The 18,547-nt window shown below is 37.8% G+C and overlaps 2 protein-coding genes across 3 annotated transcripts; both read left to right on the forward strand.

Moving 5' to 3' along the window:
• The first annotated feature begins 2,531 nt into the window (after nt 1-2,531).
• On the forward strand, nt 2,532-4,233 carry LOC108141434. The gene has a single exon (XM_017264824.2). It carries the CDS (start codon nt 2,749-2,751, stop codon nt 3,292-3,294), a length of 546 nt encoding a protein of 181 aa, XP_017120313.2. The 5' UTR covers nt 2,532-2,748; the 3' UTR covers nt 3,295-4,233.
• Nucleotides 4,234-10,854: 6,621 nt separating this feature from the next.
• On the forward strand, nt 10,855-14,303 carry LOC108141366 (retinol dehydrogenase 12). Of its 2 annotated transcripts, none has more exons than XM_017264704.2 (3): nt 10,855-11,083; nt 11,613-11,859; nt 12,579-14,303. In XM_017264704.2, exon 3 carries the CDS (start codon nt 12,651-12,653, stop codon nt 13,854-13,856), a length of 1,206 nt encoding a protein of 401 aa, XP_017120193.1. In that variant the 5' UTR covers nt 10,855-11,083; nt 11,613-11,859; nt 12,579-12,650; the 3' UTR covers nt 13,857-14,303. The 2 variants fall into 2 exon arrangements, with proteins under 2 accessions (XP_017120193.1, XP_017120185.1); XM_017264696.2 differs by having other exon boundaries at nt 10,858-11,083; nt 11,613-11,906.
• Nucleotides 14,304-18,547: the final 4,244 nt, after the last annotated feature.

Raw genomic sequence — 18,547 nt, forward strand, 5'->3', positions numbered from 1 at the left:
TTAAATATACATGAATATTATTATATAGCCAACAAACTGCCAGCACACACACACTTGCCATAAGAGAAGTTCCTCCTTTGTTTTTGTTTTGGGGGTAACCGGTTGAGCGAACCGCTGTTTGGTGACCCCGTTCGGTTTATGCGCCCCAAACATCATGATACGAATACGATCTATAAACTAGCTTCAAAGAAAAAGTCGTGTCCCTAAAGGGACATCCTTTCACAAATTCTCATACGAAAAATTGAAAAATAAAAACCACACCCACTAGCTAGCCTTTGAAATTCCTAAATACTTTATTGAACTTAGCGGACAACGGACATTCATTGAAATGAAGCAAAATTAAGCAAATAAAATTTAAATTAATATTAATGCAAATTAAGGAAAACTTATAGGTAAATTATACAATACATAAACAGCATTGAAAACGTGCGAAGCGGGTTAAGAAGTAAATGGGAGCTTGCATCAGAGAACTGTACGAGTTTATCGAAAGAATTTCAGAGCCCCATAAACCCCCAAAAGGGAATAACGTAATGGATAACTTTTTTGTATTTTTTTTTTTTGGTAGCAAAAGTGGTGAAGCACAAAATGCACTCGAAACATATACGATATATAGACATAATGGCGAATCCAAGCAAGATCTTGATAAATTGTACAATAATTTCCACAATACATTTATGTGAGAATAAATATATATTCAGATATACAAATCTATATGTATATGCATGTACACATAAGTTGCGTTTTCAATTTCCGATACTTGTTCTCAATACCTTTTTTAATCGTTTTCGAATAAAGATTTTTTTTTGTATAACTTAGACAAGCCACGAAATTGTTGTTAAAAAATGCATTTACATTACAAAACGAAGACGAGTTAAACGTTTAAATAAGCGAAGGAATATGATAAATTGTTATCGAAATTTATGCATTCATACGAAAACAAAACCAGATGGGTTAGGCAAAAAGAAATAAAATAATAAATATATATGTATGCACTTTCATTATTTTACGATTTCATATAGACGAAGATGATGATTATGATGAGAAGGAGACAGAACATTAATTGAAATCTACTCATTAAAGCGACAAAAACATATTTAAACAAACTGTGTGTGCGGTTTTATCTGGGGCCTTGTCTATATCATCGAATATCATCGGGGCTTATCGATTCGCGCCCGTTATTCACATGCGACTTGGACATGAGAATTGGACTCTTATCGCAATCTGAGGCTTAAACAGCCCACCGTTGGCAATCGATCATGATTACGGCTATTTAACATGCATATAGGGCTCAGCCAAAAAGCAGCACTCCGATTTAAGATAACGACATCAAATGATTGCGAGCTTCTGTTCCGATCCGCACCTCCCAAAATAAACGGTAAGGATTATTAATAAATACAAACATATTTTTTAAAGAATAGAACATAAGTTTAAAATTTAAATTTTGAAATAACAAAAATATACAGTGGGCAAAACAAGTTAACCAACATTTTATATTAAGTTCCAGTACAAAGTGTACTTCAACTTTTTTGCATTCATAGTTTCTTTGGAAAATATATTCCTTTGTGTATTAATTGATAGGTGCATAAATGTTTACAAATATTTGTTGCTTGACCTCTATATTAAACATTACAATATCGCGCGGTGAAACGGTCAACTTAAATAAAAACATCATTAAAAAAAATCCATGTATCATAATTAAATTTTGTTGGACTTTGTTTTTTTGGCATGATTTTCGCGTTTTGGCGCCACGTATAAACGTATTGCACTAAGCGCCGCTCTCACAGCGCATGCGCGCTCTCTTTTTCTCGACGGAGAGTGAGAGCACATCTCCCACTACAAGTACACACAGAAAAATTATGAGGGAAGTTGGTCAGTTGTTTCTGATATGATACGATATTCTTCAAAATGATTTTATTTATAAACTTAAGTTAAATTTGGTAGTGCTCTTTTTCACAAATAGCCAAATACTTATTTACTTACGTAATATAGTCCCTGTTGATTCTTCTTGAAATCATACTTTTATTTTAATATTATTTATTGTTTGGACTATTTTTTTTTTTAAATTAAGGTTGAAATACACATGAACAATGTATATGAGCAAGGGTAACAGCGCGTATGAGTAATAAAATTTAAGGAAAATGCACAACGTCCAAAAACCCATTACAAATTTTATTTGGCTTTTGTACAGCATAATGGTATCAAGAAGCAAGGTAATTTATGTGAATATAAGAACGAGAAACGACAACAGTGCGTATGAGTGTTAAAGTTTAAAACAAAATCGCAGAGTTTCAAACAGTTTTAATTCATACAAAAACAAAAAACGCTTTAAAAATAAAATTAAAATATTTGCAAGACAATTGAGAGGTAGTAATATAAAAAATATTACAAACAATATTGATAGGTAATAAAATATTTTTAATTTTCAAGCCCATTTGGTAAATATAACAGATATTAAAATAAAATTCGATAAATGCATTTCTCTCAGTGCTCTCTCCCGCCAGCCGGTCAGCGTATAAGTAGAGGCGGCTAAAGCGGGACGGCCTCAAAACGAACAGAGCCATCGAACGGTAAACGTCCACGCGCAGCGAATTTTTCTCCCCCGCAAACCAAACCAATAAAAGAGACGAACGAAAATTAAAGGAAGACAAGAAAAGAAAATCAAAACAAATTGAGAGCAGCAATAACAGTCAGGGAGTTTATTTCTTTTTGTTTTGTGTTTCCAAAAGAGAGAAATAGAGAGTGATCGAGATGGCGTTCATGATGCCCGTGATGAAGAACAATTACGATATTTACAAGGACACGCGTTCCCGCAAAACATCGGAATGTTCAAATGCGAGTAGTAACGGTACAACGGCTTTGGCCACTGCTCTTGGAACGCCCGCTCTGGAAAAACAACAGCAGCAACAACAGCAAAGACGTCGCAAGGTGTCCGAATGCAAATCGGAAAGTTTCGCCACCTCCCCCTCCCACGGTCAACTGGGCGTGTCCTCCGCCCACCATCGAATGCAAATGCAGCGATGTCACAGTTCGCGCGCTTTTCCACGCAACGCCTCGCGCAGTTCGCACGGTTCGATGCAACAAATTGTGTCGCCCACGCGCAGTAGTCCGCCCAGTCGTTCCAATACCGCTTCCGCACTGGAAAGGCAGGCGGCTGCCCAAGCAGCCGCTCTCAACCAGAAACAACAGCCGTCTGGAGCAGTGGAATCTTCTTCCAATGATTATACGAAATTCCATTTGCGTTTGGTGGACAAGCTGCGCAAATCCTTTCGCAAGGATAGCGGCAAACGGTCATGAGAATATCACAACAACAGCAACAACAACCACTACGACAACAACAATGCCAGCAGCAGCAGCGCGGCGCTCCTTTCAATCAACAACAACATAAGTGGAGGAAGCTGGGAAGCAAAAGAGGCAGATGATTCCAACGGAAGATCACCTGGCCACGGCCATGTCTTAGGGGAGAGCAGTGCAGCTAGCACTGTGTACGGAGGAGAATGCAGAGCAGCTACACCCTGGAAGAAAGCAGCCGCCACTTCCTTCAACGAGAGCAGGACAGCTGGAGTCTTTGAAGAAAGCGGAGCAGCCAAAGAGCGAGAGAGAAGTGTGGTCAGTCGTTTGGGGCAACGCTTTCGGCGGTACTGTAAACTCCTGGCCACTTCCAACGGCAACGCAGCGGCAAAGGATGTGGCAGAGACGTCGGCAGAGGTCAGCTCCCTAGAACAGTTAACCGGCAGCAGAGGCAGCACTCGCAGTCGGCGTCGGCGCAGCAGCAGCATAGGAAGCGCCAGCAGCCGGCTAAAGATGCGACTGCGACGCTGCACTTCGTCGCCAGGATAAGAGGGAGATGGCTAATCGCAAACTGGGTCGAAGCGAGCGAGACACAGAGAGTGAGAGAGAGAGAGAGAGAGAGAGGAGACTGGAAGTGAGAAGAGACCGGGGCGTAGCCAAAGTGAGGTTACACAAAGGGGTCACTTAACCTAGTTAAGATTTGCCCCCCAGGAAACAGCAAAGTAAGTTGGCGTACAGAGTTGTTGGTGCATATTTGTTTGAGCATAATATACATAACATATAAATCAAATTCGGTGTACATATGCAAACTATTTAAAAATATATATATACCCCTACATATAAATACAAATTTAAAGTCCCAAATGTATAATTACATTAATTATATGTATGTATTTATGTATGCCAGGCTTCCAAATAGAACATAGAACCTATCCCAAACCAAAACCCTTTTTGTAACTGCGGTTTCGCGACAAGAGGAAAACAGAAATTGCAACTGCCAATTGCATTGTATAACGACAACCACATCAGCAACAACCCAAAAAAAAAACAAGACAAAACACTTGAGAAAATAAACAAACAAACTAGAAAAAAAGAACCACGGATTTTTACCTTTTCATTTTGTAATTGCATAATTACGATGCGCAATTGACAATATACTTTTAAAAGCATTGCGATCAAAAATAATATAAAAACGAAGCAGCTGAAAACAGACTTAATATTATATCGTAAAAAATATACACATATGTACTTGTACTAAAACAAAAATATATATACAAAAATGTACCTAGACGACAGCTACTTTTAAGCAACAATTAATGTTATTCGTTTTTTTTCTTAGCTAGTAATTTTGTAATTACACAAACAAACACGGCAAACGAAAAAAAAAAATCGCTATGAAAAAATAAATAAAAAGTAACGAAAATCTATATGGAAACAAAAAACTAAAGACTATGTAATTTTATTTGCACGCGAAAACATTTAAATGTCAGCAGAGGGAGAGAGCAAGTGAAAAAGAGAGAAAATTGCAGCTGCAGCCAAATGCGCAGAAAATGCGTTTCGTGGGGGAGGGGAAACCCCCAATTAGACCCCCTTTCGGCGTCCCCGCCCTTTTCCCTCTCCCTCGCACACACTTCTCTTCATGGGAATTGAGGTATGCGGAAGCAGAAGAAGAACGCGAAAATGACAGAAATCAAGTGAAAGAAAGATAGGTACGGTACTACCCCGATAACTGGAATCTTAAAGGTAAATATCTAGGGTAATAAAAATAAGTCCACTATGAATTAAGCATTTAGTTTTAGTTCTCTAATAAACAGTACAGTCAATCTTATTTAACTCGAACTCTATCTTCTAAAAACTATCTTCGGGCTATGGAACCCACAAAATGCATAGTTACCAAAGTTGTGTGCAAATACTTTAATCCCTCGCCATTTGTAATTAACAGATCAATTTTAATGGGTAAAAAAATAAGTCAGCTAAATTGTTTTGTTCATCAAATTTCAAGTTCTATTGTAAAATAATCAACAGTTGGAACATTTTTAAAGTTAATACAGGTAAACTTATCTAGCACAAAAATCTTCGAGTTATTTTTACCCAGTAGAAGGATTTACCAAAGGTGTAAGTACAGTGAAACCTTGTATTATTTTCGGTAAAAGAATGCAGAGCCCATATTATAAGAATGGTCTTAGTACAGTCAACTTTAAAAATTACTCCCAATATCTACCACCAAATATTTAGTAACAAAATTTTTAGTAATCTTAATATTATGCACTTAAAAAACAAACTTTTTATACATATATGTATATATATTATATTACATTTTGTAAAGGTTGTATTTTTATCATTATTGTTACAACACAAAATGTTCCAAAAGCGAAACAGTTTTAATTGTTATGCGCAGGTATAGACCCAAAGTATCTGACAATCTTCACACCGATTCACATATACCCGAAACCGAGTAAAGAGCGTCATGGCAGTTCTGCAACCTTGACCTTTGGACGCAGCAGCGTCGAATTGAATTGCCTGAAACAATTTGCAATTTGGCGTGTGTCATGTTGCTAGATTCGGGTGGGAAACTGAGGGGGACTTGCTCTCAATGCGACACTGTGGCACACATTTCAAATCTGGGCGAATTCTGTGTAGAAAAAACTTTATGAAAATTCTACGATTCAATTTCAATTAAATAACAAATCAAAAGGCGATCGAGCGGCGGTCTAAAATAGATGTACATAGAGAAATCGGCAAGTGGACTGTATCTTTTTATTCACGACCAATATATTGCTTCATATAGCATATGTATATATGTATGAAGTCAGTGGATCTGTTTCAATTTAAATTTGCGTTAACGATTTTTACAATTTCGATTTGTTGTGATTGGTGCATGCAACAATTAAGCGGAAGTCAAGCCAATTTTGCTTGGGAACTGGGGATATGCATAGTTAACAGCTGTTCAATTCAAAGGAAACTATATATACATATGTAACTATAATTGAAACCGTAAAAGCGACCGGTAAATATATCTGTGAAATGAAAAAACCAAGCAAAACATTAACTACATTTTTAATAACAAACTTTAATGGCTTACAATATATTTACCTTAATATCTTACTATATATTATTCCAAAATAAGAAGCAATTCAAGAATACAATACAAATGCCTTATGATATCATCATCTTATCAGCAACTCAAGTGAAATATTTACCAAAGATGATGATTGAAATCCCATCGGTTGGAAATCGAGTGAGCTATAATGTTTAGACCCATTATCTGTTTGGCAAGTTTGTTTATCCCCCGCAATTTGCAGAGTCAGTCGTTATCTTTTGATATTTTTTTAGAACCGGTTTGAGTTGGTTCGCTGGCAGATTTTCAACTTCACACGGCTGTAAAAGCCGATACGCAATTGGTCATCTAGATATCGGCGGAAATATCCCAGATAGGCTAATATCCCAGATAGGCTAATATCCCAGAAAGGCTAATGTTATGCATTCATAAATGTCAACTATATGATTTAACAGCCCTCCTTCGCTTTTCGGGGAGATTAATTGTTACACATAAGTACATATATTATGAAAATGCCTGTGCATTCGACTTACGTTACCCACTCAGATGTGATTTCCATGCAACGTAATGTGAGATGCCACTGCATTGTCATCGATTATGTCACCACTGTTCTTGGTCTGTGGTTGTGCAATTCCTGTACCTTTCCCCAATGCCAATCGAAACCCGCATCTATGTACATATGTACATGTATGCCTCTTCATCCCTATTGCATTTCCCAGTTGTTTTCTGGTTTACTCCATTGTCAGCATAAATATGTAGCTCACTCGGCGGAAGCATAGTCAAAACAACAACAACTTAAGATTCGTTAGATATGTCTTGGGGTATGTGATCAAAATATTTAGGGAAGTGTTTATTTGGATAGTATTCAAATTCATATTTTGCCGGGAATTTAGAAATTTGTTTATTTCGTATCATAACCTTTAAAAAATCTATTTATTGTGTCATTGTGAATAAATATATTCCATATTTTTATTTGTAGAGTCGGATCGGACCTTGACATGAACTCAATATTTTTGTTTACATTTGTTTTCCCTTTTGCGATTCTATTGTGTTCTGCATTGAAATTGCTTTTATTCCGCTTTCTAAGCAGGGTCCTTGTATTATTTTAGGTAGTATTGTAATGGTTGATTCTTTTCTATGATGCTTGTTAGTTTTGTCCTTGTTCTTATTGTTATTTGCTGGGTTTTGTTGGGTTTTCACTGGTTCTTTTCGTAGAAATTTCTTGTTTATTTTCTATTGTCATTTTTTTCTGGCACCCCGTTTTCATTCATTTCTATTTGCTAATTTACGAATCACTTGAAGACGAATGATAGGGTTGTGGAAAAAATGGGGGAAAAAAGGAGGAAAAACTATTGTGTTTTCTATGTTTATGCGAGGCAACAGGTTTTCATTGGAATTAACCCCTCACTGCCCCGACTCCCCATTTAAAATTTCTGTTTGTGTTTTTGTGCTGTGCGCGTGCCGCATTCATCGTGATGCTGAATTGAACATTTGTTGAACAATTTCCAGTTTGATCCTCTTATGGACGCGATACAATGACGCCAACAATGAAATGTGTTGTTGTGCTTAACCTCTGTTTAACCCCTCTCGCCTCCTCTTAAACAGTAATGCGATTACGTGGGTTGAGTTTTTGCGGTTGGTCAGTTATGTGATTATCTAATTACAGAATCATTACAGCTTCTCGATGTAAGCACATTAAGAAAATCGAAATAAAATCTTTAAAAATCCGAACTCAAATACATAGGGTTATGATCTTTAGATGTTCATTGTACACCATCGTGTTCTATTCAAAGATTATTTTAAAAATCAAACGAGAGCTCAATTCAGAAATAAGCTTGGATAGCGAATGTGGCTTAAGATGAAACTAAAAATGGTATCATATGTAGCTAGAGAATTGCTCTTTCTTAAATATGGTTTACAAACATCTGTGAATGACAGATAGACTGATGTGTACAAAATACAATTTCATATCGCCAGATCTCTATTTCATTACCCAAAGATGCGTGTCAATCCAATTTTGAGAAAATGCAAAATTCGAGTCATTCTTTGTTTGTTTTTTAACTCAAAAATCATATGGGTACAGTTTCGTCGCTTTTCGTTGTTTACGTTTCGTGTGTTAATCTTTTGGCAGCCCCCATTGTTTACCCCGATCTGTTGTTTAGCCCAAGATCAAGGTGAGATTGTGTAACCCGAAATTCATTGACGTCACCGCGAATTGGGGGCGGTGAGGACCAAGTTCGGGGTTCGGTATCCTGATGCCAGGGGTCAAGGGTGCGTTGTGTAAGCGAATATAAACTGACAGCGGGAATTAACCTCCAACTGAGGACAGAAAAAGCGGACGGAAAGTGGAAAAGAAGATAAGCGCACTTAAGTGTAAGTGTGACCAAAATGGATAACTGTAAAGTACGAATCGCGAATAAAGAATCCTTCAAACTGTACAGTAAATTAAAAGAAAATTTATGCTGTCAAGTTTTTCAAGCCTTTTTTATTCAGTTGAAAAATACGAATTGCAACTCAGAATTTAATTGGGATTATTTCGGAATTTTTAAGTCATTTGAGTATAAAAACTTCACACATAAAAATATATTTTTTTAATATTTACATAACTTACATATAGTTAAGAAACATTTTGTTTTATCGTTTACCCAGTGAAATATATTTGTTTCAATCAGGAGTATGAACTTATGTTCGCAATTGAAACCGCCCAAAAAACCGCCCATCAAAAATGCAGTGGAAAATTCCCAAAAAGTAGCTAGAAAGAGACGGCGAAATGGGCATGGATTATGGGGGGAGTGGCAGGGCGCAAAGGGCGCAGCTTTCGCTCTTCTCATCGATTAAACAACGCGAGGAGGAGAACGCGAAAAGGACTCGTTATCCTGACCTAGTCAAAGTTTAGCTCTCTCGCGCAGTGACATTTGCTCTCTGTTGCTCTCTGCTGTTCTCTGTTGCTCTCTTGCTCTCCCGCCATAAGCGTAGGTTGGGTGGAAAAAAGGGAAAAAAGGAAAAGGAAAAAAAGGGACTCACCCTCCGAGAAAACTCATAACTTATAATAACAATAATTTATTTTTAGAAGCTGAAAGTGCATGTTCTAATAAGGGAAGTTTACCTTTTATAAAGTTGTCCTTCAAAGGTTGCTTAGAACAACATTTTTATGTTTCATTTAAAAATTGACCAGTGTATATTGAAAGTGTGTTATCAAAGGTCAAAAAAGCACTGATTGCTGATAGTGGGATGGGCAAACTTGTATAGCGTTTGCAGCCGATAAGAACTGTAGATTAAGCTATTAATTGAGATTTTCTATAAAATGAAAAACATCTTTAACATGTATTCACTCTGCTTTTTAAAGAAAGACTGACAAGGTGTTTTATTCAAAACGCATAATTATATGTAAGCAATTGTTACAAAAGACTCCTTGTGAATTTTAAGAAAATCCTGCTCGAGAAACTGCCAAAAAGTAAGTAATTTAATAGAATAAAAAAATTAAAAATAAATACACTAAATACAGCCTATATGTTATTAAATAAATATTAAATTAAAACTAAAATAATTGTACGAACATGTGTATAATTCAAAATGTTTATTGCCTGACTTAAATAATTAAATATAAATAATATTTTTCACTTCTTGGAAAGTTATTTGAACTCCACCCATGTTTCTCCAGCTATCCTGCTCTCCTGCTATCCTGCTCCCTCATCTCTCCTGATTTCCTGTTCTTCTTTTCACTTACATTTCCACTCTCCTGTTTTTTTTTTAAACGTGTGAGGAAGCACGTAGCCGAAAACGGTGAAAAGGAGGAAAAAGTAAGCCGGTTTTGGTCCCGTGACCCCTGCGACTTGGCTTTTGGCCCGTGTCAAGGACATTCAACTCGCGTCCTGCCTTCGATTAACGGCAATTATTGATTTCCTTCTTTTTGTAATTTTGTTCTGGGATATCCGGCGTTTGACTGCCTCTATTTTCGTTGTTCATTGTTTTCAGTCAAAGTGCAGGTTTTAAGTTCAAGTATAAATGCTCTGGTGAAAATGAAATTTACAAAGTCTTGGCCTTGGCTTTAAGGCGGGTCAGTGATCCCCTCGCCTTGATATATGTATAACCACCTTGCCCCCCCCTTTGGCTATAGAATTCTGGTGACTTGAACCTCTCTTCTGTTGTTGTCTCCTTTTGTCTCTTCTACAGAGAAAAAAATATATACGAATGTCAAATTCAAAGCACTTTTATATCAGTTCTATCAATTTTAATAAACCTTTATAAGTAGCATTTCGATAGTAAATTTAAATTTCTTTTAAGATATTTAACTTATCCAATTTAATTATTTAAGTTTATAAATTTTTCGTCATACAATTTATGCATACTTTTTATTTCTTTGTAATCAATATAAATTTTTTGTAAGCTATAAAATATTTGTTCATTTACATATGTATGTATGTATCTTATAATCCAAATGAAATAGCGTTATCTGATGCAAAATCATCAAGTTGATCGCCATATCAAATCAATTATATTTTGTGTACCCAATCGCTTTTGACAACTGGAAAACAAAAACGTGTTACGAATTGGAATTCGAAAAGAGAGAGAAACAGACAAGGCGAATGAGGAGAAGACCGCAAAAGGCAGCGAAGCGAGCGTGGCTTAAAGAACGAGTGAGCAAAACAAACGGGCCGAGGGAAAAGATAAAAACAACGACGTTTCAAGTGAAAGTCGAATACAAACACAGAAAAGGAGAAGGCGAACAGCAAATTGGTAAGAAATGAAATTGAAGCCCAGTTGCTCTTCTTTGGTATGTTGGCCGCAAAAACAACAAGCAGTGACAGCGACGCCGACTGAGAACCGCTGTAACCACTTAGGGTGGACCGTTTAAAACGACTTATCATACTGGTAACTGGTAACTGATATTCTTAGTATAATATAGGTGCCTGATAGCAAAATGATAAAAACTAAAAATGTTGTAAAAGCTTTTAAAAATATTGCATTAATGCCCTTATTTATTATCCTAAATCACTCATACGACTCGTAAGCCAAACTAAATATGAATAAAATGACATCTTAGATATGAATAACGTGCCATAGACAATACGTTTAAAAACCATTTGACAGACATTACGAATTTGAACATTGTCATCAATAATACAAAATAAAAGTCAACACTGCGTATGAGTGATGAGATCCTAAATTTCCCATAGATTATAATAATAAGGTCCACCCTAGTGCATATGCAACAGCGACAGAGGCAGCATGTTAATAACAGACGCCTCGAAATAATTTTTTTCAGGTTATTTCTGACGCGTTAACACGGCTTGAAACCGCTGGAACTTGAAGTCAGGCGCCGAGCAATTGGAGTCCGCGGCAGTCAGTTGGCCAAGATCGCGCGAGAGGCTTAGACACGTAGCACTCACTAACCCAGTAACCAGAGGTTCAGATCGGTCTTTACTAAGTGATCGAGTAAATATATATTAAACCACCGCCCGGGAAACGTGCGAAATTGCCACCTGACCGCTCAAAAGTTTGGTAACACCGAGGTAACATCAGTTCCCAGCATTGTAGCAGCCACAAGAATATAAAATTGGTAAGCTTTTCGGTGGGTAAAAGAAAGTTTAGTGATTCAAATTTAAAGAATGTCAATAATGGTCAATGAAAGTCAGGATTTTTAATGGTTTTCAAAAAAAGCTTAAAGGAATTGGGGCACTTCTTCAATGGTAGACTTAAGATTTCGAATTGCCCGCGATAAATCAATATGGTATTTGACTGCGGTCATGAAAAAGTTCAGGTGTTAATTCCATTATCATAGTGAAAGTTCTTATATCAAGAGTTGACCGACTTTATTCCATTCCATTAAATCAATTATATTTAAAAAAAAAAAAAAGATTAACCAGTGTCTAAAGTCTAAAAATCTTTGTACACTTCTAAACTACATTTAATTAAGCCACTTTTATTCTATTCTAGACAACATTGCAATTTTAAACTATTTAATGAGTTTTAAACCTAAAACGATTTACTAGATATGCGCAGCGAGTACGAGTAATTTGAGTGAATTACGAGAAACCAGTTGCTCAGGTGCAAAACAACTTGAGATATTCGGGGTCAGCAGGGCCTTCAACTTGTTCGCTCCCCCCAATGTAATCGTCGCTCTTAACTTATTTCTTTTTATGCACGCCCCTGATTTGTAGCAACCCTTTTTGCCTCAAAATCATCTCTACTGGTTACTGAACTTTCTTTCTTTCTTTCTCTCGTTTTGTAGAATTGATAGATTGCCCGAAGATAGCCCAGGTGAAACTAGAGAATCACGATCGAATCGATCGTTTTGCCAGCTATGTCGGAGGCTGCCACGCCCCCAGGATCTGGACCTGAACGAGGATCGGTATTTCCACCTGGTTTCGATCCCACCGCCGAATCGGCAGAGAAGACGCTGTGCTTTCGTGGCTTTTGGGCCTGGGCGGTGCTGATTCTTCTGATCGCCATCTGCGTTTCGGTCTTCATGTGGCTGCTGCGCAAGTGCATCCAAGGTCCCGCCTACCGGAAGGCCAATCGCATCGATGGCAAGGTGGTGATCGTCACCGGCTGCAATACGGGCATTGGCAAGGAGACGGTCCTGGAACTGGCCAAACGGGGCGCCCGGGTCTATATGGCTTGCCGGGATGCGGGACGCTGTGAGGCCGCCCGGCTGGAGATCATGGATCGCAGTCACAATCAGCAGCTGTTCAATCGCACCTTGGATCTGGGCTCCCTGCAATCTGTACGAAATTTCGTTGAGCGTTTCAAGGCAGAGGAATCGCGATTGGATCTACTGATCAATAATGCCGGCGTAATGGCCTGTCCCAGGACCTTAACCACCGATGGTTATGAACAGCAATTTGGAGTCAACCATCTGGGACACTTTCTACTGACAAATCTTCTCCTGGATCGATTGAAACAAAGTTCGCCAAGTCGAATTGTGGTGGTCAGTTCGGCGGCACATCTATTTGGACGGATCAACCGGGAGGATTTGATGAGCGAGAAGAAGTACGGCAAGTTCTTCGGCGCCTATAGTCAGTCCAAGCTGGCCAATATCCTGTTCACCTGCAAGCTGAGCTCGATCCTTAAGAATTCGCGGGTAACGGTGAACTGTTGCCATCCGGGCGTGGTGCGCACGGAGCTGAATCGCCACTTTGCCGGACCCGGCTGGATGAAGAGCGTGTTGCAGACGGGATCCCTGTACTTCTTCAAGTCCCCGAAAGCGGGGGCCCAGACCTCGCTGAGATTGGCCCTGGATCCCGGATTGGAGGGATCAACTGGTGGCTACTATTCAGACTGCATGCGTTGGCCCTTGGTTCCCTGGGCTCGGAATATGGAAACCGCCGACTGGCTGTGGCGAGAAAGTGAAAAACTGGTGGGACTACCGCCGATGGAACCACCGCCGCCTAACCAAAACCAAAACCAAAACCCAACCCAAAACAGTAATGGCACCCAAAATGGTAATGCTGCCAATGGAAGTCGGGAAATGCAGTCCGTCGAAACAGTCGTGGTCAACCGTTCGTAATCATAGTCAAAGGTCCTTGAGACAAAGGGTTCCATCCAGTACGGACCTTGCTCTTAATTTATTCCTTAATAATATTGCGTGTTTAAGTGCCCTTGGGAAGAGACTGCAAACAATCAACAGTCGCATTCGAAATGGGGCCAAGTCCGTCTGGTTTTTTACCCAGCAAAACTCTGATTTTGAATGCTTGCTGCAGATTCTCATCCTCTTTTAAGGAAGATCTTAAATTATTTAATTGTAAAATATTTGAAATTGTCAAATAGGAAAAAAACGTAATTTTTAGATTCATTGGGTTTTCTTCCTTGATTGGTTTTTGGAAATTACAATTTTTTTAAATTTATTTAAGACTTCGCTCATCGAAGTTAGCATTTTAATACTCTTTTTTTTTTGTTTGTTTCTGTACATAATTTTAAGCAAAGGAAAACCCATTAAAAATAAAAGTTAAGCCTGACATGCAATCCTGTTTTGGACTCTCTTTTTTCCTTCTTCCTTTCTTTCCCACCCCCTCTCCCCCTTGGCCTATAAAAAAGAAAGAAACTATAATAATCAGCATAAAGCGAACAATGTACGACAACAAAGCGAAATCAATGTGAATGCTGACTGCGCTGCTGCGTTCTCGTTCTCCACTGCGTCCTCTGCTGCAGCGGTTGCTGCCACTGCACTTTCGTGTACTAGGGGGCGAAACGGGGAGGGGGAGGGGGAGGGGGAGGGGGAGGCGTAGGGAGAGAGTGTGTGAGTAGGTGAGTAAGACAGGTGAGTGTGAGAGTAAGTGAGTCAGGTAGTCAGTCAGTCACTTCGTTGGCTTACAGTGGAAAAATAGCAAAAACAGTATCTACTAACAAAAATTTTAATAATAATTTTTTTCCATATTTTATTTAATAGTTCTTCTTTTTCCCATTTCATAATAAAAACTATAGTGTAATGAAACGTACTGACTTAATGAAAATAATGAATAAAGTTGTTTTAAAACCTATTGTTTTTGTTGGGTATTCTCGGTACATTAACTCATTTCTTACAATGCATTTCCCAAGGCACAAATTTTGTTCGGGCAATTACACCCACAGTGCGCCCGTCCGTTCATCCACATGCCATTAGCATTAACGAAAATCACATAAAGCGCAAACGAGATGGGGCGAAGAAGGGAGCGAGAGGAGGCGAGAGGCAGTGCAATTAAACCCATGCATGCCCGCGGGGGTCGTTCTGGTGCGCTGGCAATCGAGGTGCGCCAAAAAAGTGAAAATCACAAAACCTCAACCGATTACTCCGCTTTTATGTCGATCAATTAGCTTCGGCAAATCTTAATGTAACGAACGGTTTTAATGGGCTTTTTTATAAAAAGAACGCGCTTGGTTATAAATCAAAGAAAATCATTAATAAATACATCAGTTGCTTGTTGATATATGTGTCACTTTATTCTTGAATAAGAATCGTTAAGGCATATTCATATTACTATTTAGAAATTCTATCTGAATTGCCAAGAGTTGAATAAATTATAAATAAATAAAATATGTCTGAAAGTTCGTCAAAAAGATTAGCCGTGGTGCATGCCATTTCCGAGTTTCCGACTGGATTGAGCACAGAGTCCCTTGAAATCTGCATCAATTTGATCAATCGTGGAGTCCAACCTACGGTGTTTGCGCAGGTTCTCAAGGACATAAGAGAAGGGATAAAGGATGAGAAAACCGAAAGCGATGAAGGGGAGCTTCCATTGAAAAGCGAGGAGTTGAAAAGTGATAAGTTGAAATTCGAGGATTCGAATAGTGATGAGTCGAAGAGTGATGAGTTGAAATTCGAGGATTTGAACAGTTATGACTTGAAAAGCAACGATTCTTTCTCATGGTGTGTCCCAAGACGCACGACCATATAGAAAATAGTCCATTCGTTATGTTCAAATTATGTTTGTTAAATTAAAGTTCAGTTTCACAATTTTTTACAAGTGTTTATTTTTTTGTTAATTTTTGGTTGGAATTTTTTTTAACAGTTTCAAAAATCTGGAACATTTGTAAAGTATTTATTATTTACCTCTTGCAATCAGTTACTGATGAAAATTAACCGGATCTACGCTGCATAAACAGCCGACTGTTAGTTTTTAATTTGTACTAAATGCTTAGTTACCAATTTAATAAATAACTAAATAAAGATAAATGTGTAAATTGAAATGAATCTTTGCCGGTGTGGGGTTAACGAGAGGCGCTTCAGTTACACGAAAAATTGCAATGGAAATTTCCACTCGTGAATGAGTGTCTTTTGATTGCGTGCCACCCCCTCTTCCGCCCAGTCAAACCCCATCCAACACCCCCTTCCCCCCCAAAAAACCCCCATCGCACAGCTTTTGCATTGGTTAAAACCTAGGCGCCAAGTGAATTTGATCGATAAGAGACAGAAAAACAAATGTAAGGCTAGAAATGCGGGGAAAACATTTGTAATATGACGAAATAGTGGGGAGAAAAGCTTAAACAGAGATAAAAAATAATAATATGTAATTGCTGGGGGTTGGGTAATAATGCAAAATTTGAACAGGTGTTTTCCCGGCGGAACCACTCTACTATAAAGCCCAAATACTATAGCATTTCACTTTAATTTGAGCATTTCGAAAAGGCCTGGAATTTTCCAGATATTTCTGGTAACGTTTTGCTGTGCATTCGAATCGATTTCAATCAAATTGAAACAATAAATTTGCAGCCAATCATTGAATTAAAGCTGCATGGGAAAGCAATTTAGAGCTGTTATTCAAGGAAGAAATTGAAGAATTTGTGAACAAATTAGTCATACAAATATTTTAATAGATGCTTGAAGAAACAAATGTTTGTTTGAAAAATACGACACATACATAGATGTATTGAATGAGTAATATACATTTATATGTATTTAATTTTGTATTATCCAAAAGCTTATGCTTAAGAATCAAAACTTAGAACCTCTTTGAAGCTCGTTATCAGATTTGATATCTGATTTGATGGCAATTAAACTTGAAATTCGAAACGATATGACGATATGATGGAAGATTATAGAATCGCGGAGCCCTTTTTGTAAGCAACTATTACTCATAGCTTTGGCTATTTGGTCCGTTTCTAGCTCAAGTAGTTGAGTGATCGCTGATATTGGTAGAATTGTGAAAATCTTAAGTCAAGAATATAAGACCCGAGCCACTTTACCCCCTGGCATATATTTTTATATTGGGGCAATTCGCGGAAAGTGTACGATAATGGGGCACTCATCTAACCTACCGCAAATTCCTTATCAATTTATAAATATTTGTTCATATACAAGCTAGTTATCATGTTTTCATACAACGGTTTTGAGATGGAATAAAACTATTAAATCAACGTCGATTTTAAACTTAAATATATTTCCTTTCAAAATTATGGATTTAATGATTGTAAAAGGCAATGTAAAAAGGCATGTCATTTTAAATAATTTAAGCATTTTATAGCCATCACTAATACTATATACCCACAATCTTCATTTGCTAATCTAGAAAATAAAAAAAAAAAACTTAAATAATATTTAATATGCTCTGATGCAACTGTCAATTCATTCATCTAGACGGAAACGTCATGACTACGATACGTTAAGCTAAATTGACACAGATTTGCATTTTCACCCCAGTCCCCCAATCAGAAATCGATGATGGGTAACGGAACCCCCATATAGCAATATTTATAGTACTTTGGAACTCTGTACTCTCCACCGACACTGACGCAATTGACTTGGAATATTTGGATTGTAATCTTGGCTCTCATGTGATACTGCGTCATTAACCCTTTTTCCGCACCAATCAACTATCTTTGGTTACGTCGATACTCTAGCATCTTAAAGTCTAAAACAATTAAAATATAAAAGATATAGTATTTATCATTATTTTCATAATTATGTCAAATAAACAAAAAAAACAGTAACGTAAAGTGTGGAGCCAAAAAGTGAGGACTCGAATATCAACAATTCTATGGGTCCCAACACACACGACCATATAGAAAATAATCCATTCGTTATGGTCAAAGTTAACCGAGCTAAGTTAAAATAGTAAGTACATAAGTGCTAAAAAAAATACGTGCATTCAAAGCCATTTACATTGAACTGTTTATTTTAATTTCTTTGCTTTTTCTAGAGGTACTAAAAATGAATGACTTGTGTGTTAAAGGAAGTATGGCTAAATAAATAATATCCAATGGGTTAAACGAGCAAAAACTTTCCATTCATGGGAATTCGCTGAATGATCTTCAATTGACGTTCGGCTGAGTCAGTTACGAGCTTTTCCGACATCGCCGATCGATCGTCAATCGGCGATAATTGGTTCAAGGTCGTTTTAGGGGGCTGTCAAGAAGTGACACACCCGCTAATAAAAATGCCGCGAAAAACAAGAAAACGAGAACTGGGCAGAACAATAAGCAGATGAATGCCGAATGGCCAAACTGTAAGTGCAATGTCCACATATAGCTGGTCTAATTTTAGATGTTGCGGCGCTGGCGAATTTTTTAGTGACCACTGATCGCAGCCACAAGCAAAAATTGCTTGGCGACGTGACAAATGCAATGGCGAAAATAGTCTCGCCGATTTCCCTGACATCTTCCTCACGACAGGGCACGTCTTTAAGTCTTTGTAGCGCTGAAAATGGGAATATGGGGGGAATGGGGCTAGAAGGGTGTTTCTTGAAATCTTTTTAGATAAATATGCACCGCTTTGAATGCAAATAA

This window comes from Drosophila elegans, unplaced genomic scaffold (genome assembly GCF_018152505.1).
Source record: "Drosophila elegans isolate 14027-0461.03 unplaced genomic scaffold, ASM1815250v1 contig_149, whole genome shotgun sequence".
In the NCBI taxonomy this organism is placed as follows: Eukaryota; Metazoa; Arthropoda; class Insecta; order Diptera; family Drosophilidae; genus Drosophila; species Drosophila elegans.

Bases quoted from the DNA above. Each gene is read 5' to 3' on its own strand.
- LOC108141434 (XM_017264824.2), top strand. From the start codon at position 2,749: ATGGCGTTCATGATGCCCGTGATGAAGAACAATTACGATATTTACAAG.
- LOC108141366 (XM_017264704.2), top strand. From the start codon at position 12,651: ATGTCGGAGGCTGCCACGCCCCCAGGATCTGGACCTGAACGAGGATCG.